General features: G+C 40.9%; 1 protein-coding gene across 2 annotated transcripts in view; it reads left to right on the forward strand.

Moving 5' to 3' along the window:
* Positions 1 to 23,936, forward strand: part of LOC123504255 (peroxidasin homolog) — a 70,681-nt gene that overhangs the window by 11,924 nt on the left and 34,821 nt on the right. For both annotated transcript variants that reach the window (XM_045254641.1, XM_045254640.1), the window contains exon 2: positions 2,246 to 2,310. In XM_045254641.1, the coding sequence (XP_045110576.1) occupies positions 2,262 to 2,310 (49 nt within the window). In that variant the 5' untranslated portion in view covers positions 2,246 to 2,261. The remainder of the gene's footprint in view (positions 1 to 2,245; positions 2,311 to 23,936) is intronic.

Below are 23,936 nucleotides of genomic sequence, written 5' to 3' on the forward strand. Positions count from 1 at the left end.
CATCTTCCAAAGCTACAGAGATCACTACCGTGTTTCTTCAGTTATTAATGCAGATATCTTGTCAATCTGCCTCTAGAATCTTAAAAAAACACCTTTAAAAACTCGCGTAAATTTAGATAAAGCCTTTTTGAAATAATGGAGGTGAATCACAGATAGTCAGCAGCGTGTGACATTCAGGTTTCCACAGTTCACATTCTCAGGCTTCCTCCGTCCAACCCGAAGATGATGAGTAAACCTAATTGATAAGGTGATTGAAAATATCTAACATAAAAGGTGAAATGGCAACAGTACACCAATCAGCTGGGGAGAAAAGGCGTGGGTGGAGCTTGCTCTTATCTTAGCCTACGGGGAGAGAGAGAGAGAGAGAGAGAGAGAGAGAGAGAGAGAGAGAGAGAGAGAGAGAGAGAGAGAGAGAGAGAGAGAGAGAGAGAATACATGATCAAGCTAGAGGCAACGACTGCACCAGATTCAGTCCTGGAGTTCGCTTAATGAGTTGTGATGATGACTTCATTCAAATGACTCAAAACTCATTTAACAACAGACACACAATTCACCACCACGGACACATACTTTTCACCCACGTAAAGGTTTCAACGTTGATATCACAGGTTGAGAGAGCAAGGGAAGGCTAACAAAGTAACAGCTCTGGCTTCGGGTTGCAAGCGTGGGAAGCGAGGAAACTGAAGGTAAACGGATAGGAGAAAGCCAGAGAGGTAAGAGGCGCGAGATGGATCAGTGATACGCGCTCGCTAGAATGGAATATTGCTGGGAAGTCTAGTGCAGTGAAGAATAGGACAAGGGTGGACTTAGACTCTGGCCTTTAACCCCTTTTCTTACCTTGAGATTTGTGTACGATTAGACCATTTTATTGACATTAGGAAGAGTCTATGGAGATCAGAAGATTAATGGCCAAAGTCTTCACTATTTTTAACCCCACACATAAGTTTCTGAACCTGTATAAAATCACCAAATAGTACGCACAATGAATATGGAAACAAGCCATAGTACTCAAAGGGTTAATGTGTTCTTCGAAGGAGGAAAAAGAAGACGAAGAGGAAAAGGAGAAACTGGATTACGGTAAACATGACTATTAGAAGAAAAAATACTGCGATACAACAGATCCAACATCAATTACAGCAGAATGAGTAGTAACACCCATAAAAGCAATGATAAAAAAACTGTACAACACTCCTCTGATATACTGCACTTGTGTGGCTGCTCGGCGAGTTCAGGAAGCCCCAGGAATGATAGACCCATATTTATATACCCTCAGTCGGTCCTCTAGAAAATGTTCATTCTGTCCCTACATCTCTTCCGCTTCATCCAACACTAGTACGGAGGAACTTAACTTCTTTAATACTGGGATACATTTTTACCTTGAGTTTTGCGTTTGAAAAGACTATTTTATTAACATTAAGAAGGGTCTATGGAAGTCAGAAAATTAATGGCTATAGGCTTCACTGTTTCAACCCACCTCATGAGTTTCTAAAGCTGTAGAAACTCACCAAATAGTAACCACAATGAATATGGAATCGCGTCATGGTACTGAAGGGATTAGATAAACTTGCTCTTCCAAATCCCTTACCCATCCTCTCCGTCTCTCTTGTCAGGAGTGATCTGTTTGCTCGCCATGTCTTAAAGAATATCTACTCGACTTAAGATTATTTCACTTTTTAGATAGATAGATAGATAGATAGATAGATAGATAGATAGATAGATAGATAGATAGAGAGAGAGAGAGAGAGAGAGAGAGAGAGAGAGAGAGAGAGAGAGAGAGAGAGAGAGAGAGAGAGAGAGAGAGAGAGAGAGAGAGAGAAATATCAACACCATATTATTTAGTTTCCTCCGTCTGAATACCTCCACATCACCTCACGGACGGTGGAAACGGTACACATATACATCTCTGGAGTTTATTGTGCGTGTGTGCAGGTAAAAGGTAAGTTGTTTGCTGTTGCTCGCCAGTATACAGAGGGTTCAGGTACAGAGCTCCGCCTCTCGCAGATACACAGATGATGACTGGAACAAAGCTTGCAACTATTCCAATATTGCTTCCATATCCGGGCATTACCAAAGCGAGAGCTGGAGCGAGAGAGAGAGAGAGAGAGAGAGAGAGAGAGAGAGAGAGAGAGAGAGAGAGAGAGAGAGAGAGAGAGAGAGAGAGAGAGAGAGAGATGCAAAACTAATCTCGCAGACTGAGTTGTTACGATGCACTAATATTTTTCTTCTCTTTTTTTTTTATTCTCAGATCCGCCGCCGCTAAAATGAGTTTCTTCAGACTTGTGTGTTTCCTGCTGCTTCTGGTAACACAAGGTAAGCCCCCACATCTCTCTCTCTCTCTCTCTCTCTCTCTCTCTCTCTCTCTCTCTCTCTCTCTCTCTCTCTCTTTCAGGATTCTCTATTCAGACTATCCATGTTTTTAATCTCCCTTCTAAGCGCTACCCGGAACGTTCATAGACGCCTGGGTGATGAGACAAAATACGCATGAAAAGCAAAATTATTTCTCGTCCCATTTGGCAAATAAGAAACGTGCTTAGACTCGTCGCTTGCTCATCCTTCAATCAAAGTCTGCGTGAAAAATCCGGCTAGGAAATTCTCGGCAGTGATATTCTCATTTTGGGATTTAGTTAATTTACTTAAGTCCTTCTCTCTCTCTCTCTCTCTCTCTCTCTCTCTCTCTCTCTCTCTCTCTCTCTCTCTCTCTCACCACATATTTGCTTCCTGGCTCTATCTTTTCTCCCTAACAAGTTCGTGCTCCCTTTCTGCATTCATTACCACTTTACTGTATTATTCTGTGCGTAAACCTTCTTTATCGTACAATGCAAGCACGCTATGCCTCTGTCGCCATGCACGCGGCAGGTGGATGAAGTATAGCTCCAGACGCCATGCAGAGCTCCCCAACTCAGCTAAAATACCGAGAGAAATGGAACATACTCGTAGATCGTAGTTTTGTAAATCCCTTACAGCTCAGAACCCTTCGATATGCGTGCCATTCGTAAGGAAACTGCAGGTAGTAACTCCACGGAAAGCGAGACTCAGCCAGGGAGGAACTGAAAAGCATGTAAAGTCAAGCAGTGACTTTTCCTGGCACGGGACGATGAAAAACTATAAAGACACGCCACCTAATACCCTGCTTGGTGATATGGATAGGTAGAGGGATTAGGAAAGTATATAAAACTCCAGAGCATGAAAGAAAGTTTCATCAAGGCGGTGTGACGAGACTGGAGGGTAATTTTAATGGTTATTACACTCAGTACGCTTATAAATCTGTTTTTCCTGTGACCTTTCCAATGAATGGCGGTGCTGAAGCGGCTCCTCATCGTGTGTACTGTAGAGTACTGTGCACGCGTGTTACGCCAGCTACGCGTCTACCTGGTGAAGGAGTACTTACTGTCACCTTGTGTAAGAATATAAGGGTTTGCAAACACCTCACACCTCCATAAAAGGCGCCTTTGTATGGAAGAGCAAACACGCGCATAACAATAATATGACAATGTAAGTGTACTGAATAAGAAAATGAGTGTTTATAATTCACTCAGGTTTTATCAGAAAAATAGGAAGAAATAGTCTATTGCCATAAATGTGGTGTAGAGAAAAGGGAGCGATATTGAGTGAATAAACTTACTAATAATACACAGGGCATTATTCATTGCAGCAAGTTACACGTCAACAAATGAGCGAGATAATTATTAAACACTGGCCATCTCGTACAATTATTGAGAACTACATGTGAGTCTCTATTCAAGTGAAGGGTATTGAATTGCGGCACATATCAGTTATTACATACAACACATCTATCTCCGTCTCACTGGCCTTTGAAATGATCAACACATAGAAACCCCACGATGCTATAAATAGATACAATTGCTTGATACTTTAACTCGTATTTTCAAACATTTCTGCGCTTCACCTCCACTATTTCGAAAGCCTGTATCTAAATTTACAAGAGTTTTTTTAAGATCTTTTTATGATTCTAGAGGGAAAGTGACAAGATTTCTATACTATGAACAGGAAAAACACTCTTGAAAACCCCACGAGTCATCTCTGTAGCCTTGGAAGATAGTTGTAGTGAGAAAGCACCACCATTACATTGAAAACAACAACACGTTAGCAAAGGAAACGTTAAAGATATTCCAGAACAATGACATTCCCTCTCAATTCGCGTGTCGACAGAGACAATAGCCTAGAAATTCACGAGGCCGCTAAGAGACTGTTGGAGAACCTTATTGGAGGCGAGGCAGATGAGGTGCAGGGGAGTTAACAGCCTCCTCAGAACACAAATGATGTCCGCCACACAATGGACACCTCAACCACTCGACGCGTCTCAGGTACCGCCGCCTCACTGCCTCGCTGCCTCGATTAATTGCAGGAAATGCTAACTTGGAAGCTCAAACGGAGATCATCAATAGCCCTCGAGTCTCGCAAGTGCAATGTCAATGTGTGGAAAGAAGCATGTTAAGAGTTATACTGTGGCAGTGTTATCATATTTTTTGGCTTCTAAAGTTGTTTTTAAGTGACAAGTGACAAATTAACAGTACTTTTACATAATTGAAAAATATATCTTGAAAAACCGACTAGTCATTTCTGTGGCCTCAGTTTAACCCCTTCAGTACCATGACTCCTGGCTGTCAAAAATAAAGATAAGTAAATAAATAGGAAATATAAAAAAAGGCCTGAAAATAACATAAGCGAAATAAATATGTGTTTAACCCCTTCAGTAACAGGAACACATTTTTATCTATGATTTTTGGGGATGATTAGACAATTCTATTTACATTACCAAGGGTTTGTGGAGGTCAGAAGATTAATGGCCAGAGTCTTCACTATTTTAAAATCTCCAAATAGTGAGCAGAATGAATATGAAAACGCGTCCTGGTACTGAAGGTGTTCAAATATTTTGCTTTAAAGTTTATAATTAGTGTATAGTGAAATAAAATATCTGAGAACAATATTGACACTAAATATTTTCTTTCCCAATGATAAACGGTCAAAATAGTCAATCTCGGTATAAAGAAAATGAGATTGAAATGAAGACTAACATATGAGTGAAGTGCGGTTATTAATAGCATATAGTTCATTCCCTCGTCTTTTGAAAGATTAATGTAACCGCCAAGCTTTGATTAAAAATTAAAGACTCTCTCTCTCTCTCTCTCTCTCTCTCTCTCTCTCTCTCTCTCTCTGACTGGTTGTCTGGTTGTCTGTCTGTCTGTCTGTCTGTCTGTCTGTCTCTCTCTCTCTCTCTCTCTCTCTCTCTCTCTCTCGCGGTGATATCATCCAGCTATGCAGGAAGAGTGGAGCGGTCGATAGCATTAAACGCCCCGCGGCCTGGATGTGGATGTGGACACGGAAGTACTCAGGTTTCAGAAGCCCCGAAGTGACGCCATCCTCATAACACCATTTGCCCCACGAGCTATCACTGCTATTCCCTCTTCCTCTTCCGGCAATTAGGAAGTATGCAGATTTTTGGAGCAATATTGTGTTTTAGTGATAATAACCCCTCTGGATATAGTCTTTTGTTATTTTTAGCTCGTTTGGTGTCTTTATTTCATCGTGTTTAGTATTTTTTTTATGTAAGAAAGGAGAACTAGCCAAGGGAAAGATAAAAAGAAAAAAAAGTCCACTCATTTGGCAGTCAGTGTGCATTGCAGGTCCGAGAGAGTTAGCCAAAAAAACGGACAAATGTCTTAGTTTACTGTAGTGCCTCGTGGTCTGTGCTTGAGGGCCAGTCAAGACATTCTCCAAACGCTTCTTCCTTAGTTACTAGGACGCGTTTTCATATTCATTTTTGACGATTTTATACACCTTTAGAAAACATATATTGGGATTAGAATAGTCAAGACTCTAGCCATTAATCTTCAGACCTCCATGAACCATTTCTAATGTAAATAAAATCATCTAATCATAACTAAAAATAAAGGTAAAAAGGCGTCTCGGTAATAAAGGGTTTTAAGAAAAGACCCACTAAAGTTATGGGTTGGATAACAGGTAATCTGGTTTATCTAGGGACCATCACATGTGTACAGACTGGTTTGGCTTCTTGTATCTTCCTCTATGTTCTTTTGTTCTCGTGTTCCAGTGTTCTTGACTGAGATATCTATGAGTTGATAAAAAGTACTATATAATATAAAAAGCTGTGGCAGTGTAAAGGTTTAAAAATCAAGAGGAGAGGAATACCAATAGTGTACGCTAAAAATCACGGAAAAATAGAGACCAGCAAAAATGTGCAGGATAAAAAAAAAAGAGTTGAAAGGAAGAAAAATAGAAAAAGCGTATGAAGTCTTCACATAACCTTCCACATGAGGTGTTCGTCCCCCACCCCCTCAACACCCAGCCACCCAGCCAACCAGCCAGCTAGGTCACGCAACAGTCGAGGTTTACTATATCGTCGAGAAATTGTTTTGTGTCAGTAGTTATTCCTGTAGACTTTCGATACTTGTGAATGCAGTGTTGAAAAAAAAAAGATGAAAGAAAAGGAAAAAACAACAACAGCCCTTTCTGTTTCTGCCCGGAGAATGACGAGTGGCATGAGGGAACACGTCACTCGTCTCCCTTTAAAATCTTCAATACTGGGGCACATTTTAGACCATTTTATTAGGAAGTATTTGTGGAGGTCAGAAGATTAATGACCACAGTCTTCATTATTTCAATCTCCCACATAAGTTTCTGAAGCTGAATAAAATCATCAAATAGTAAGGATAATGAATATGGAAACGCGTCATGGTACTGAAGAGATAAAATCTTTCTCTCTTGATGTGAGAAGGTTCGCTAAGTGTTTTCCATTCAGTAACCAACTTTTTCTCAAGTATTCATCGTCTTCCAACCTTTATTTACCAACATATTCGCTTTGAAACTAAATGTAGTGTGTCTTGCAAATAATGCAATGAATTCGACATTTCACAAGCGATCATTATTTTCTTTACGACTTTTGATTTCTATGTCTCTCTCTCTCTCTCTCTCTCTCTCTCTCTCTCTCTCTCTCTCTCTCTCTCTCTCTCTCTCTCTCTCTCTCTCTCTCTCTCTCTCTCTCTCTCTCTCTCTCTCTCTCTCTCTCTCTCTCTCTCTCTCTCTCTCTCTCTCTCTCTCTCTCTCTCTCTCTCTCTCTCTCTCTCTCTCTCTCTCTCTCTCTCTCTCTCTCTCTCTCTCTCTCTCTCTCTCTCTCTCTCTCTCTCTCTCTCTCTCTCTCTCTCTCTCTCTCTCTCTCACTAATTCTTGCGCCAGACACACATTGCCACATGATCACCAATAGAGTCATCCTTTCTGTTCTAAAATAGCTCTTATTCAATCTAGTAATGTCACTGTTTTATCAACCAGTCTCCCTTCCATTGCGATGTCCCTGTGTGTCTAACGTTTTGACACACGAGAGGAGCCACTTAACTGTCCACTTACTCTTGCACCTCAATTATTTCACAGCCCCGAGCAGTGGAGAGTGTTCATTGACTTTCCGCATCTTTGCAATCCGTTCCATCAGTATTCTCCGGCCGGCAACATGATCCGAACAGCTTCAGCACCAGCACCAGTCTCCCTGAGTGCCATCCACGCCAAGTTTCACCTTTCACGGGAATGTCATCAATAACAATCTCACATTCAAGCGTGTTCGTTGCATAAATCATTTCTCGTCCCAGCGTTACGCCTCCTTTCACTATTCAGGCGCTGTCTTTCCTCACTACCTCATGTTCCTCGTGTGTGTGTGTGTGTGTTTTTCTCCTTCCCCAGCCGGATTTCATTTCTGCAACGGGTTCTCCTTTTTTATCAATTTTCCTTAGGTAAATAACGCTGGGATGTGTTTCTTTTTCATTTTATTTCATGTGTTTTGCCTCTCTTTCGTTTATTCCATAATTCTTATCTTTTTCCATTTACTCGTATATGTGCACAGTTTCAGTAAAATGTCTGCTTTCTCAATGCCTTATCATATTCACCAAGATGAATCTCTCCGGAGGCTGTGCTCTCCTTCTCGTCTGTCATGCACGCTTCCCGCCTCTTGAAAAAGATTCCCTCTTCAATTACGAACAGTCTTCGATTCGCAATAGTTTTTTCTTCGCCATTTCTCAGACTCTCTCTCTCTCTCTCTCTCTCTCTCTCTCTCTCTCTCTCTCTCTCTCTCTCTCTCTCTCTCTCTCTCTCTCTCTCTCTCTCTCTCTCTCTCTCTCTCTCTCTCTCTCTCTCTCTCTCTCTCTCTCTCTTACCTACTGAGTGCTATTACATCCACACTGATTACTTACTCTCAAGTTTAATTAATTCAACAAGGTCTTGTCTGTTTCCTGTTAGTGATATTTTTGCTGCTCTCTCACTCAATAATTCAGCTTCGTTACATCTCATGTTCTATACTCATTTAAGTTATTCACGCTTTAATCACAATTTTTCCATAGACAACAATTAGTAATACTCTTGTGTTTCCTTTCTAGGTGTTAAAACGAATGACCTTATCACATTTTTTTATCCCCTTTTTCTTTTCTCCTTTCCTGGGTGACACCTCGCAGGGTTCTATCAGTTTTCACACAGATCCATTTCACTTCTAATTATTTCTACGCTCGTCCATTCCAAGTATTTCACCGAGCCCAGTTTTTCATTCCTTGCTGTATTCCTTATATCGTCCCCCTTAATTACTAATCGCATCCAATTTCACAGCATGTCCAATACCCAGCCTTCGTTAGCTGGCACCGAGAGTTATGTCCGCCTGTCATCTTCCCCGCGGCTGCATCTCTTACCTCCCTCCTTCCACCTTCCCCAAACTCGCTCTGAAAGTCCAGCTGCTTTAGTTAATTTTTTAGTACCTACAAGATTTGAGAGCTGTTACATTTTCAACCCGATCAATTGCCTCGTTTCTGTGTTCACTTTAGATTGGATAGAATTTGTTTTTTAGGATGTTATGCAAGTTTTTTTCTCTATGTTGTCTACTTTGAGAACATAGTATTTCTTTGTTTCTTTGTTTCTCTTCATGGTGGTATCTCTTTCTCTTTCTCTCTTTCTCTTTCTCTTTCTTTCTCTCTCCTTGGAATGAACTTCTCTCCCAGCTTGAGACAATTACAACTCGAAACACCAACCTCACTGCGGCCGGCCTCGTGACTCCCGCCTTCTTCCGTCCCTCCCTGCCTTTTTCCCTTTGGTGTGTTCACTTCGCCGCTCCCAAGACCCCTCGCCCATTTCCAGTACATTGGCTCCACCTCCTCCGGTCGTCGCCAACCTCCTTTAAGAGATTGTCTTTCCCTTTCTGTGCTTGCCGTGTGCCACTGATATCTGCATCATGTGTGTGTGTGTGTGTGTGTGTGTGTGTGTGTGTGTGTGTGTGTGTGTGTGTGTGTGTGTGTGTGTGTGTGTGTGTGTTATTCTTTTGGTGATAGTAGTAGTGTTGGTAGTATGTGTGTTTATTAAGGTTATGGGTAAGCTCTGGAACTCCCTGCCTGCTTCTGCATTTTCATCTTCCTATGACTTGACTTCTCTTAACAGGGAGGTGTCAAGACATTTGTGCCTGTCTTTTGGATAATTCTATACCAATCTTTAAGGGAACTTGCATTTGAAGTGGGTCTTTTTTTTATTTTCCATTGCTCTTGGCTAGTTTCCCTCTAGCATAAAAAAAGGTAATAGTGTTTGTGTGCTACAATTTGTGTGTGTGTGTGTGTGTGTGTGTGTGTGTGTGTGTGTGTGTGTGTGTGTGTGTGTGTGTGTGTGTGTGTGTGTGTGTGTGTGTGTGTGTGTGTGTGTGTGTGTGTGTGTGTGTGTGTGTGTGTGTGTGTGTGTGATCCTGGCCTTTCCCCTCTCCAGCCACATACACACGAGGAGAGAGAGAGAGAGAGAGAGAGAGAGAGAGAGAGAGAGAGAGAGAGAGAGAGAGAGAGAGAGAGAGAGAGAGAGAAAGAGAGAGTTTTCCATATAACAAACTATTACACGGTTCCTCTAAGGCCAAACTGCAACAATATTTTTCCCCAAACTTTTTTTTTCTCTCTTAATTTCGTTGGAACAATACATCGTGCACTTTTTGTTCCCCCCTTTCCCTGCCGCGCCTCGCTCTCCACTCACAAAAGCATGGGCCATTCATCATACCCACATTTACGGAACACACAGCCAACAAACGACTTAATATCTTTCTAATTACTGCCTCCCCACCCCGCCACACGAATAACTTGCTGCATTAAGGTCCATATCTAAGAAACAAACTCAAGGGTGATTTGTGTATTAAGTGGGCATCAACCTCATCTACAAAGCCGACTCAATACATTTATCTAAGCCTGACAACGGAATTTAGTCACTTGAGAACAAAGTAAAAGTGAGTCACGTTCTTCAGTGTTTGGTCTATGTATTCAAGTTTTGTTTTGGAAGGTACAATACAAGACAAAGAGGTGTGTGTGTGTGTGTGTGTGTGTGTGTGTGTGTGTGTGTGTGTGTGTGTGTGTTACCCCTTCAGTACTGGGACACATTTTTACCTTGAGATTTGTGTACGATTAGACTATTTTATTGACATTAGGGAGGGTCTATGGATGTGAGAAAATTAATGGCCACACTCCTCACTATTGTAATCCCCTACATAATTTTCTGAAAGTGCAAAAAGTCACCAAATAGTAAGCAGAATGAATATGGAAACGCGTCATGGTAGTGAGATGGTTAAGAGTAGCGTTTGTTGTGGTGCATCACATCCTGCAGGAATCGCGTGTTTATTCCCTTCTGCGGCTATAAAGTGTGCCATAAAACACGCCTATTACGGTGATGCCTTTTGTGCTTTTGCTTGTAACACACGGCTCGCGACTTTTTTTTTTTTTTTTTTTTTTTGCGAAAGTCTAACGAAACTGGATTCATGCTCGATTTTGGTGGCCGAGGGATCTTCAAGCATACGGGTTCGAATCCTGGCCACAGTGCGAGTATACCGTTTTTACTTCTGTTTGTAACGCGACTATTTAGTTTTTTTTTTTCTTTTGGCGAAAGGCTAACGAAATTGGAACCGCGCGCGCTTTTGGTGGATCTCCAAGCGTACGGGCTCGAATCCTGGCCACGGTGCGCATATAGTAGGTACGGCTTTCTTACTCGGGGTAACAGTTCCTAGCGTATGGGATAGGAGATACCCCCAAAAAGGGACCTCTTTTAACCCATAAATTCCAGCGAAAAGGCCACATACTATGAATGAAAAAAAAAAGTAGGATTTATTTATTTCACGTGGCCCAGATATGACTTATTGCCTTTAGCACTATATCAGAGGCAGGGGAGGGCTTTTATGAACTGTCCCTCAACACTAACTACTCTCTAAACTAAACCCCCTTCTCCAATTATTAACTTTGTCGAGTTTTCCTGACGTGTTTCCCTTGAATCATTTACACATATGTGACTACTAAGCTCATCCGACACTCTAAGCCACTGGAAGGCACTGTAACTCTGACCAAGGGATGTTCTGACAGGTGACTCACTACAGGGTTATTACACTTTCATGCAGCCTAAGGAGAAACATCCAGAAATGATTAGTGAAAACGTAATTCAATCTCATATTTACTTGGTGGCAGAGAACAGTACAAGTTCCATTTTATTAACTCCTTCTGTACCGAGATGCATGTTTTATCTTATTTTTTTTGTGTATGATTAGACGATTTTATTTACATTAGGAAAGGTATATGGACGTCAAAAGATTAGTGGTTAGAGTCTTCACTATTCTAATCCCATCATATGTATCTCAAGCTGTATAAAATTACCAAATAGTAACCCAAATGAACATGAAAACGCGTCCTGGTAGTGAAGAGATTAATGTTTCCTGCGGGCATTATAGCGAGTAAGTATGAAACAGCATGAGACTATTGAGTGAAAAAGTGTGACAGAAGCAAATAAGCCTCATCATTTTGGCCCCGCAGCGTCCATGTCAAGAACTAACAACTGCAACACCACACACATGATATTCTAAGCCTCAACAAAAAGTAAAGCTGTTATAATGTTTGTGTATAATTTTTTTTTAAGAATTCTAAACACCGCTTGTCAACTTGTCTCTCTCAGTGTGGTGTAGTCCATTCCTGGCCGCTCACTGGAATAGCAACAGCTGTAGCAAACCCACCGTCATTATCATTACTATAAATATCATCATGTGTAGCGAGGGAGCAACACACACTGGGAGCGCATGCAGCAGATACAAGATTCTCACATTTAATTATATTCTTTACTACTTTTTTGCTATTTCAAACTATTTTAACATCTTTTTTTTTTTAGCATTTCCTTACTATTTTGACTATTTTCTTCCGGGTTTGTGTTTATTTTTTCGAATACATATTTTTGTTTTCATTTTCATCAGCAGACACGAGATTTTCCTCCAACGCCAGCTATCGTGAGCCGAGCCGCCTAATGGCCTCCCACTGCAATAAACAATACTACCTTCCTGAGCAAACTTACGGCGGCTCGCCTGGCAAACACACGGAATTATCACCTCCTAAAATGGTTGGTAATTGTTTGCCGATCAAGATAACTCAGCGCGGTGTGGCTGAAACATTCCAGGTAATTAGATTGGGCACACTTGAACCCCGCGGAGAGAGGAGTGGAGTCCGTGAAGCAAAAACCAAGGAAGGAAAATTCACTCTCTCCTTCGATTCCAATTTCTGGCCTTTAGGAACGTTCCGTATCGAAACACTCGCCTAGTGTTGAGTGACCCCGATTCACTGGAATTTCTTGGACGTAAATCACTTCCCATTCCATTGACCTCTTTCTCGTAGCTACTGATGGCAATAGACACTTTCTCTGGTAAAATCTGGAACTCCCTACCCACTTCTGTATTTCCAACTTCCTATGTCTCTACTTCATTTAAAAAGGGAGGTTTCAAGACATTTATCCCTCTTTTAGCTAATTCTTCCGAGCATCCAAGAGGACTGGTAACTAAGTAGGCCTTTTTTGTATTTTTGTTACACTTGGCCAGTTTTTCTTCACTTAAATAAAAAAAAAAATGATGCTAACGAATATTTGTACAGGAATTATATGTGAACAGACTAAAGAATTATTACATTTCTTAGTAACTTTTAACTGGTAACGGCAAGAAAACTTTTGGTAATTCCCTTCGAAATAAAACTGTAGTAATTAAAAGTATTGAATTCCATCGTGAGGCGTTGAGCAGACGGACATTAGAAGGAAATTAGAAGAGTTTGTCAGAAAGTGAAATTATAGAAGCTGATAATGACAGTCATGATTAAAAACACACACACGCACATATAACATTTCCTGCAGAGTAATATAGAATAAACATAAAAGCATCATATCAATTTCCTGATGGTGTTAGATTATCAACTGAAGCTACATAAATCACAGCATCTAAAAAAAACAAATGTGTAATCTGCAGGTAAGCGCATCGCCATTAGCAGCGGATGATAGGCATTAAGACCCTCATATATTTTAAAGGCATATTTCCGCTGGCTTAATGCATTGAGTCAAGTAGAGTGAAGTGAAGGAGGAAGCGATATCACTCAAACGTATAAGTGACAACCAGTGTGTTCAAATTGAATTCATGGAACAAAATACAACAAAATATTACCTGTTCTTTTTTTCAAGGAGTCTTTTGTAATATTCCTATGCAATTTTGTTAAATCCCATGAAATTGCACGATATATTACACTCCTTACCCACAAAAGCCTCAATTCTCTTCGACAAATTTTCGTTCTTTATCCTTTGACCTGTACTGAGAAACGCTTCCCTCTCTCACCACTACTATTGTCAAAGGCCGCAGAGATGAATACCCAGTTGTCAAGTGTGTTCTTCCTGGTAATAACGAAGAAATTTATATCTGTCTGTAGAACCATAGCAAAAACATTAAAAAAATCCCTCGTAAATTCAATCAAAACTCCTTTTAACCCCTTCAGTACACGTTTTCATATTAAATCTGCTTACTAATTCGTGATTTTATACAGCTTCTGAAACTCAAGTGAGGATTAAAATACTAATCTCCTTAGACACTTCATAATGTAAATCAAATTACCTATTCCCACCCAAGACTCAAAGTAAAAAGGCGTCCCAGTACTGAAGGTGTTAAAATAGTGAAGACTTGGCGGAAAATTCTTACAGTATATGGTCTTTAACAGAAGGTGAGAAGTGAGAGACGTGAGTGATGTCTTTCCCTTTCTGTGGCTCGTGCGGCAATCATGTGATCCCCATCCAATCCAGCTTTCATGTCCCGAGACTGTGAAGGGTTTCCAGGAACATCTCAGGGAGTTCCAGGGAATTTTGAAGCCGAAATCGAAGCAGTGTTGTTATGGGATGGAAAAAGAATGCCCTGGGCAACCATAGCAGTAACTGAGTAAATGTCTTGTAGCTTACTCTTTTATGGATCTTTCTTTGTTGACTGGGCTCTTTATTTGTGATAGTGATGTGAAGATTGATAGTTTGTCATTATAGTGTAAGACGAATGCAAAGAGGACTTAGTAAACTAACTATCTATCTATCTATATATGTACCTATCAATGTGCTATTATAATGTAAGACGAATGCAAAAGAGAAAGAATTAGTAAACCATCTATCTATCTATCTATCTATCTATCAGTAAGTCTTGTTTAATTAAAAGAAAAAACAACAACAAGCATGTTCAATTAAAAATCATAATATGTGAAAAACAACAACGAAAAAGTGTGTGTGTGTGTGTATATATATGTGTGTGTGTGTGTGTGTGTGTGTGTGTGTTTCACTGTTTGATCTGCTGCAGTCTCTGACGAGACAGCCAGACGTTACCCTACGGAGCGAGCTCAGAGCTCATTATTTCCGATCTTCGGATAGGCCTGAGACCAGGCACACACCACACACCGGGACAACAAGGTCACAACTCCTCGATTTACATCCCGTACCTTCTCACTGCTAGGTGAACAGGGGCTACACGTGAAAGGAGACAAACCCAAATATATCCACCCGGCCGGGGAATCGAACCCCGGTCCTCTGGCTCGTGAAGCCAGCGCTCTAACCACTGAGCTACCGGGTGTGTGTGTGTGTGTGTGTGTGTGTGTGTGTGTGTGTGTGTGTGTGTGTGTGTGTGTGTGTGTGTGTGTGTGTGTGTGTGTGTGTGTGTGTGTGTGTGTGTGTGTGTGTTCAAGTGCACTAAAATCTCATGTAAAAATCACACTATTGTCCCGAGCAAACCGCCCTTTACACAGGTCACGCACGCATTTGGCTGTCTTGTGGTGCTAAGTGGGAACATTGCAACATGCTCATTAAATAACTAGAAATTTGCCGAGTGCACGTACTAGCTGGCTGATCGCTGCTCTTGGCCTGGATGGAGTGTGTGGGAAAGTTGAGCAAGGTTAGACTGTGAGGGCAGGGAACTCCGTGGACTTCAGTTATTCTGGGACACAAGGTTGTATTCTTAAACACTTTTGCGCTGAACCTCCACTACTTTGAAATGCCTCTAAATTAAGTTACATGGGTTTCTAAGGGATGTTTCACTGTCCTAGGAAAAGATTGACAATGTTTCTATATAATGAGCAAGAGAAACACTCTATAGAACCCGGCTGACAATCACTGCGGCCATTCAAAAATAGTCGTGGTGAGACAGCTACGTGTTTCTGGATACGGGTGACAGATCCAGTAGAGTGGAATGGTCTAGGTGGTGGGATTGTAAGGGCAGCGAACTCCGTGGCCTCTTCTGCTCTTGGTTTGGGTTGGCGTAGCGTGGGAAGGCGAAGGAGATGAGGAATTGTTAAGGAAATGAACTCTGTGATCTTCTGATGCTCTGGAACTGAGTTAGACAATACTCAGAAACGCTTTGTTCTCTCACCACCACTGTATTTCAAGGGCATAGAGATGATTAGCGGGGTTCCCATGAGTGTTTCTCCAGTTAGTAATGTACAAATTTCATATATCTGCCTCTAGAACAGTATAAATACCTTTAAAATTTCATGCAAATTTGAATAAAGCCTTTTGAAATAGTGGAGGTGACGCACAGAATTGTTTGAGAATACAAGCCGTAACAAAGGGAGGACTCAGGTGGAGGAGACTAAGGGAATGGAACTCTGTAATTTCTTGTAACTTTTCGCCTTGGATACAGTGACGTGTGGATAGTGTAGATGGCAGGGACTGTAAGTTGAGGAAACTGAACAAAGAAAAGGTGTAGGAAAGAAAGAAAAAGATTAGACAAACTTAAAGATACGATAAAAATAAATAAATAGGCATGTTTTATACAGGCATTGATAGTTTGTTGTATCCTTCCTTATTCTCTCGTGTTCTTGTGGGCCCAGGCTAAGACAGTAAGACTTGCAATGTGTGTGTGTGTGTGTGTGTGTGTGTGTGTGTGTGTGTGTGTGTGTGTGTGTGTGTGTGTGTGTGTGTGTGTGTGTGTGTGTGTGTTGTGACATGGAAATCGAGAAGAAATGAAATACGTAAGAAAGAAGATAGCAAGAATGAAGAGATGAAGATGGAAGTGAGAAGGAGAATAATAAATGAAGAAACATGAGAGACACGAAAGCAGGTACCAAGATTATAAGATGCTATCACTAATTTGATAGATAAGAAGTCCCGTGACCACCGAGGAGAACAACAAGAGGCGGTGAGTCATGACAAGACAAACACAGCCGGAGACGAGCAGTAGATTACAAGAAGAAGCTTCTGGAACCTTCTCCCCATATCTGGTAGTAATCAAAGGTCGCCGGAAGTAAAATGATATGGACGAGAAGTCAAGTAACGCGTGTATATTAAGAGGTGTAAGAGACAGAGAGTCAGAGAGCTAGAGAGAGGGAGAGAGAACCCGAGAACGCCAAGGAGAAGGCGAGAGACGACAGCGAGAGAGAGCTGTCAGACCAGAGGGTCAAAATGGGCGCGCCGCTTATCTCAAGACCAGTAAGTGTAGCCAGACAGTTGTAATGCAGTCACAGAAAATGTTGGTGTCATATTTTGATAAAGTAAAATGGTTATGTGTAGGTTGTGTAGGGTGTTTTTATTGGAAGGTAAATTGTAGGATGTGTTAGGATGTATCTTATCTTTGAATTTAAATTGCGTGATTTGAGTTGGATAACGGGAATATTGTGAAGAAATCTGGAACATTAGAAGAAGTTTAAGTGAAGAGAGAAATGTTGTTATCAATGAAGTTATTGTGTGTGTAATGAATTTGAGTTCAAGATATAATGTGGCAGAATCTGAGGCGTTTGAAGGTGGACCTTGCGTGAAGAGAGTGATTCAAATTTCGTGGTTTTCGTGGATTTATTTGTTGTCATAAGGGTCGTAAAGTGTAAATGTTTGTAAATAATATAATTAAGTAAAGTTTATAAAAAACTCAGAGGCGTTCCCTTGAACCCCACAAAGCATTCTTTAAGATTAGGGACGCAACAAGATCGGGCAACTTGCAGACACGACATGTGTGTGTGTGTGTGTGTGTGTGTGTGTGTGTGTGTGTGTGTGTGTGTGTGTGTGTGTGTGTGTGTGTGTGTGTGTGTGTGTGTGTGTGTGTGTGTGTGTGTGTGTGTGTGTGTGTGTGTGTGTGTGTGTGTGTGAACGCAAAGCAGTCACGTTCACTTGTATCTGATTTTCTGCCGTACCAGCGAGGCACTTTTTCAATTCATTTTTGTATCCTTTCCTGGTCGTCGTCATTACTGTTCTTTATCGAGGACACGAATTCTATTTATTTCTTTTCCTCACAGCTATAAAGGCACGGTTTCGAAATGGCAGGCACTCGTGGACTCACTTATGATAATGAAATGTACAGTCAACACGAAATTCTACGACCAATATTCCGTGCTAGACCCGAAAACATAAAGAGGGAGACCAGCAGAACAGTTTTCCCTCAACACGGATGAAGATGGAGTAAAAACGTATTTCAAAACAGCCGATTCGGGGATGAAGCCTTTATCCGGGAGTGTTTTTATTGTATTTTTCCCTCTCACCAGCCCGTATCCCGCACTGCATTCTTGTGTTACGTGCCAGTCCCTTCCCCAACACCACTCCACCCTCTCCCAGCCACCCACACTATCGCCTTTCATCCTGGGCTAGTCTTCCAACACTTTGCTTTATTCTGTCCATCGATCGCTGAGTATTGATGCTGATTCAAGTTCACTGGCGCTTAACTAACTGAGTATACTGGTTATAAAGAAAAAAATTAATTGGTTCTTTATTTAAGCGTTGCCGTATTGATGCTAATTTAGGTTCAGTGCAGGTAGATAAATCGGTTGTTAAGGTTTAATCTGAGACTTATGAGTGACTAGTCTTTCCTTACCACACAAATATAACAGAGAAAGTATAGCAAGCAAACTTAACACCTTCATTACTGAGACGCACACTTACCTTCATTTTTGGGTATGATTACACGATTTTATTTACATTATGAACTGTCTATGGAGATCAGTAGATTGATGACCACAGTCTTCACCATTTTAACCCCCATATATGTTTCTGAATCTGTGCAAAATCGCCAAATAGTAAGCAGAATAAATATGAAAACGTGTCATGGTAGTGAAAAGATTAAAACTTATGTATGTTACGAGTCACCAATGTTTCGCTTTCACCTGAAGACGCGGACCTGAAATGCAAAGAATCATAAGCTGACACGGAGTTTTTACTTTAATGAGAACTCCTCGAGGAAAAACTGTAGGCACTCCGAAGCACCTTCACTAATTCGATCAGCTGATTGAGAAGTGTTTGGAATTCACCCAGCACACTGTGCCATTCACAAGGGAAATTGACAACGATGAATTCATATGCAAGTTTCTTTAACGATGCTGACAAGGATGTTTAGTTGAAGTATTATATATTCATACTATGCCATTATTCTTTTCTTTTTTATAAGTACGCAATACTCGTACTCCTGCATGTCCACCCTTCACATCCTGCCGAACTGCCTTAACCCCTTCAGTATCATGACACGTTTCTTTATTAATTCTGCTTACTATTTTACCTTATATAGCTTCAGAAACTCATATGTAGGATTGAAATAGTGAAGACTGGACACTAATCGTCTACCTCCATACACTCTTCATAATGTAAATAAAATGGTCATACGTACACAAATCTCAAGGTAAAAATGTGTCCCAGTACTGAAGACCTTAAGCTAATATAGTTTTGTTAATCATACAACCTGTCCTAACGAGAGCAAGGTTGTCTAACAAGCAATTTTACGAGGGGAGTATTTCTGCTTATATTTCAAACAGAATTTATGCGCAGTGCTCGCCAGGCAAGAATTCCTTATCAGGCCGTAGCCAAGCAAAGGGGACCCTGCGCCTGCTAAGCTAACTATCCCTGGCTCTCGTGATAAGGCAAGAAAGAAGAACAGAGTAAGGATGTGGAATTAATGGGGGCATATTTAGTGAACGTGTAAGACTTCCAAGATGAAATTTTAAGACAATAGATAGGTCACGCATGAAAAGAAAACTATGTAATGAATAAGAGAACAAAGACTGGCGTGAAAGACTTCCAAGGCGAGGAACAAGAGAGCAGATGTGTCAAGCAGCATGAACTGCAAATGTAAACAGAGTAAATACAGAAGATGAGGACTACAAGAGCCTAATGTTGCAAGGTTCTCAGATAAGACAGACTGCAGAAAGCGAGATCAGGTGCACAGGAGCGAGACAAAACACAAAGGAAGACATACAAGTTTAAAAGACGTGGTAAAGCTGAGTAATCGGGAAAGTAACGAGTATTACATGTTGTGTTGTTAATAAGAGACTGTATTCAAGCTGAGAAGTAAAAAACAAAGCAAGGAAATGAAGAGAGCATGAGTGTTATGACGATGTGACAAGTCTTTCTGTTAGTTTATTTTACGTCTTCCTTAAAAGTGCAGGTCATGAGAAACATTTCACCCGTACTAAAATAAAAAGAGAGGGAAAGATAAAGTGAATAGCTAAGCAAAGAATTGAAATAGGCAAGAGTGTTACGGTGGTGGGAAAGTTTTGTATCATAACGTTTCTTCCATTTCTAGAGCGAGTTTCTTTTCAAATATCAGTCGTTAAAACTTTACGAAGGGCAGTAAAGGTGTGCCAGTAAAAACCAGACGCATTCTACCACCACGACTTTTACAGTGCTCTCTTTTATGCATACAGTTCCCCTCTGCAGGTCTCCTCCCCATGTTTCCGCCACATAATTTGAAATACAAAGCGTGAAATGCATTTTAATTAATACTTTTTTTCTCCCTTTTTTTATTTTTTTCCTGCGTTCTTTGTGTGTTTTGTGGCTTCCTAGTTCAGTCACGTTAAAAAGTCTTACCTGACCGCATTCTGTACGTAATTGCAGCGAGATATGTGCACGCCACTTACACGGTTTTTTAAGGACGGTTCGATGCGTCACTGCTTTACCGTGAGTCTCTGGTCCGTATTTAGGAACACTTCACTAATTCACTCCCTCAACGTGACTGTTTTCAAAGGCCACGGAGATGATTAGCGAGGTTTTCATATGTGTTTATCTTGTTTATACTATAGAATTTTTGTTAATATGTCACTTAAACAATGCAAACATCCTTAAAAACAATCGTAGCATTAACTAGTTTATTTTTATTTTTTTTTTTTTTTTTTTTTTTTTTTTTTAGACAATGGAGGTACGGTGCAAATGTGTTTGAGAATATGGTCCAAACTTGCTCAGATTCACTTCACTCTCCCGCCATCACTATTTTCCAAGACCACAGAGATGATTAGGCAGGTTTTCAAGACTCCTTCTCCTTTTGATGATGTAGAAAAAAAAAAAAACGTAATTTTAACCCCTTTAATACTGGGATACATTTTTATCTTGAGATTTGTGTACGGTTAGACCATTTTATTTACATTAGAAAGGGTGTTTGGAGGTTAGAAGCTTAATGGCCATAGTTTTCACTATTTTAATCTCCCACATGAATTTCTGAAGCCGTATAAAATCGCCAAATAGTAAGCAGAATGAATATGAAAATACGTCATGGTACTGAAGAGATTAAGTCGAGGTTTTTGAAAGGAATGAAGTTACGACGCAGAAATGCTTCATATTATGCTCCACTCTCTCGCACCACGCACGGATCTAACGCGAGTTGGTTGGTCCGACAGCAGACACTATTGTTCTCCTTCTATGAGAGTCGAGCTCAACACCTGCGTGGATGAATAATGCATCAGGTGCCAAGTCAAGGACGAGCCGCACGTCGGGAGTATTATGCACGCTGCCAAGTACACTACATAGAGAAGGACGTGAAGTGAAATTTATCGCTCCAAAGGCCAAGAATACTCAGGGCAGACAAGCCAACACTGTAATTATCTGTCTAATTTGTTTCTCCGTCTTCCTGTAGTTTAAGCAGTTAAGAAATGCCAACATAATCACCACATTAACTCTTTGAGTACCATGACGCGTTTCCACATTCATTCTGCTTACTTCATGATAATTGTATACAGCTTCAGAAACTTATGTCGGGGTTTGAAATAGTAAAGACTGTTGCCATTAATCTTCTGACCTCCATAGACCCTTCCTAATATAAAGAAAATGATCTAATCGTACATAAATATCAAGGTAAAACTGTCTTCCACTATCCTTCTGGCAGGTATAGAGTAAGGCTTCAGGAGACATCACTAAAAGCAGAATAGAGTTGCTTTGACGCTTTGATAGCAGCAGTAAAGGTTTCTATGGTTACTCAGGTAAGCCACGTTCTCATCACCAGGGAAAGGAATGCCAATATCTAACCTGTAACCAGGAGCCCGATCTCCTGTGTGTGTGTGTGTTTGGACAGCACTCACCCGTACAGACCTCATCACTGTATTTACATGATACGCCTTGTTTCCTAACGAACTGCCTGGCTGGTTGGGCTCTTCACCTGTTGATTGGACTGGCACATTTTTACGTTCAGAGAAAGAGACTTGGTAAAAATAAAGGTAAGGTAGAAGGTTGATTAGGACAGCGATTATTACATGCATAAATTCAACACCTTTAACCTGTCTTAGATGCATTGAACACTACAACTACCACTCCTTAGACAAATACTCACACTAGAAGAGAGAATGCGGAATATACGAGCACTTGAAGTTACAGCACGGAAGGCAATGAGGCGATGGAGACTGACAGTATCTGAAAACGAAGGTGCAACACGCAATGCACCCGAAATAGAAACACTGCTCGCGTGCTGACGGCCGTAAATTGTTCTCCTCCCTATTACCCTTTAATATTCTCCTCTCTTAAATCTTTATTCAGAAACGCTTTGCTCTCTCACCATCACTACTTTTGCATAGACTCGAGTTATTGAGGGTACTTTTATGGTTCTATTGATGAACTGGCAAGATTTTTGGATTCTTATAAGAAAAAACTATTTTGAAAACCCAGGTAGTCGTCTCTGTGGCTTTGGAATACAGTCGTGGTAAGAGAGCTAGGCGTTTCTAAATATAGGCGTTAATCATGCATGCTCGGATTTTCTTTGACTTACACCTCGAAGCTCTCGCCTGAAGACTGTCCGCCCTTGTGTCCATTACGTGTTCACATTTAAGGAGGAGCTAATGCAAGGAAGGAACTCTGGTGCTAATGTCGCCACTCATAGTCTTCATAGTTCCTCTCATGTTACTTGACTCGTGTTTATCTTACTTTCTTTCTTCTCTCTCTCTCTCTCTCTCTCTCTCTCTCTCTCTCTCTCTCTCTCTCTCTCTCTCTCTCTCTCTCAGCTAAAGATGCTCTCAGACACACATAGCCTTTCCCACGCACCGTCAACTTCAAATTAGCCTACACACACACACACACACACACACACACACACACACACACACACACACACACACACACACACACACACACACACACACACACACACACACACACACACACACACACACACAGAGAGAGAGAGAGAGAGAGAGAGAGAGAGAGAGAGAGAGAGAGAGAGAGAGAGAGAGAGAGAGAGAGAGAGAGAGAGAGAGAGAGAGAGAGAGAGAGAGAGAGAGAGAGAGAGAGAGAGAGAGAGAGAGAGAGAGAGAGAGAGAGAGAGAGAGAGAGAGAGAGAGTGCTTTCATAGTAAATTAATGAATATATATATATATATATATATATATATATATATATATATATATATATATATATATATATATATATATATATATATATCAAAACAACTCTTAAGTCTCTGAGGAACCTCTAACAACAATATTACATTAACTGATTGACTTCCCGCACCTTCTCTTATTCTTTTCACCTTCCCTGTGACAAAATAACTGAGTGCGCATCTGATAGAAGTCTGCTTCATTCACCATCTGATGCAAAAAAAGCTACCGAGAAGCGAGAGTCCACACGCCCAGCGCCGCCCACTTGCCGCCTCCGGGCCATCGATCTGGTAAACTAAGAAGGAAAGCTGTCTGGCTCTGGCTCTCTGGCTCTCTGGCTCTGTGGATCTCTGGCACTCTGGCTCTACTGCCCAAGGAGAGTGCAAGTCCAGGCGGCACTCGCTAAATCTAAGCATAGCGTAATACAAGTCACACTGTTTCTTTCTCCTTATGAGTAAGAGAGAAGCATAAAGTTGGTTGCTCTGGTGCTGTGTGAGTAAAGTTTATGTGGTTTTATGAGTATGTAATAGTGGTAATTTTTTCTCTCTCTGGCTCTCTATCAGGCTAATTATCCCTCCATATATACGTTTGTCTATCGCGCGAGCTCTCTATACCATTCTCTAATATATGAATAAAGTTTGTGATTTTGTATATATGGTGGTAATATTATATTTCTACCTAGCTAACAGTCTCTCCATTTTTTTTTTTTTTATATAACAGAGGAGGATTGGGCATTTGGCAATAAGAATATAAAGAAAAAGGTCCACTGATTTGCCAGTGTCCTTATAGAGCCGATAGAAATAGCCAAAGGATAGGGGCAATGTCTTGAAACATCTCTTTTGAATTACGGCAAGTCATAGGGAGTTAGTAATACAGACACAGACAGGGAGTTCCAGCGTCTATCATCTACTTATCTATCTATTTTTCATAATGTCTATACCATTCTCTTATATATGAAGACTGCAACGGGGTGGAATAGAGAGAGGTGCAGGTGACAGAGACAAGTGGGAAAGGTTGAGGGAAGCCTTTCACCACCGCTGGAGTCATGGTGGATGATGATGT

Source organism: Portunus trituberculatus, chromosome 15, assembly GCF_017591435.1.
Source record: "Portunus trituberculatus isolate SZX2019 chromosome 15, ASM1759143v1, whole genome shotgun sequence".
In the NCBI taxonomy this organism is placed as follows: domain Eukaryota; kingdom Metazoa; phylum Arthropoda; class Malacostraca; order Decapoda; family Portunidae; genus Portunus; species Portunus trituberculatus.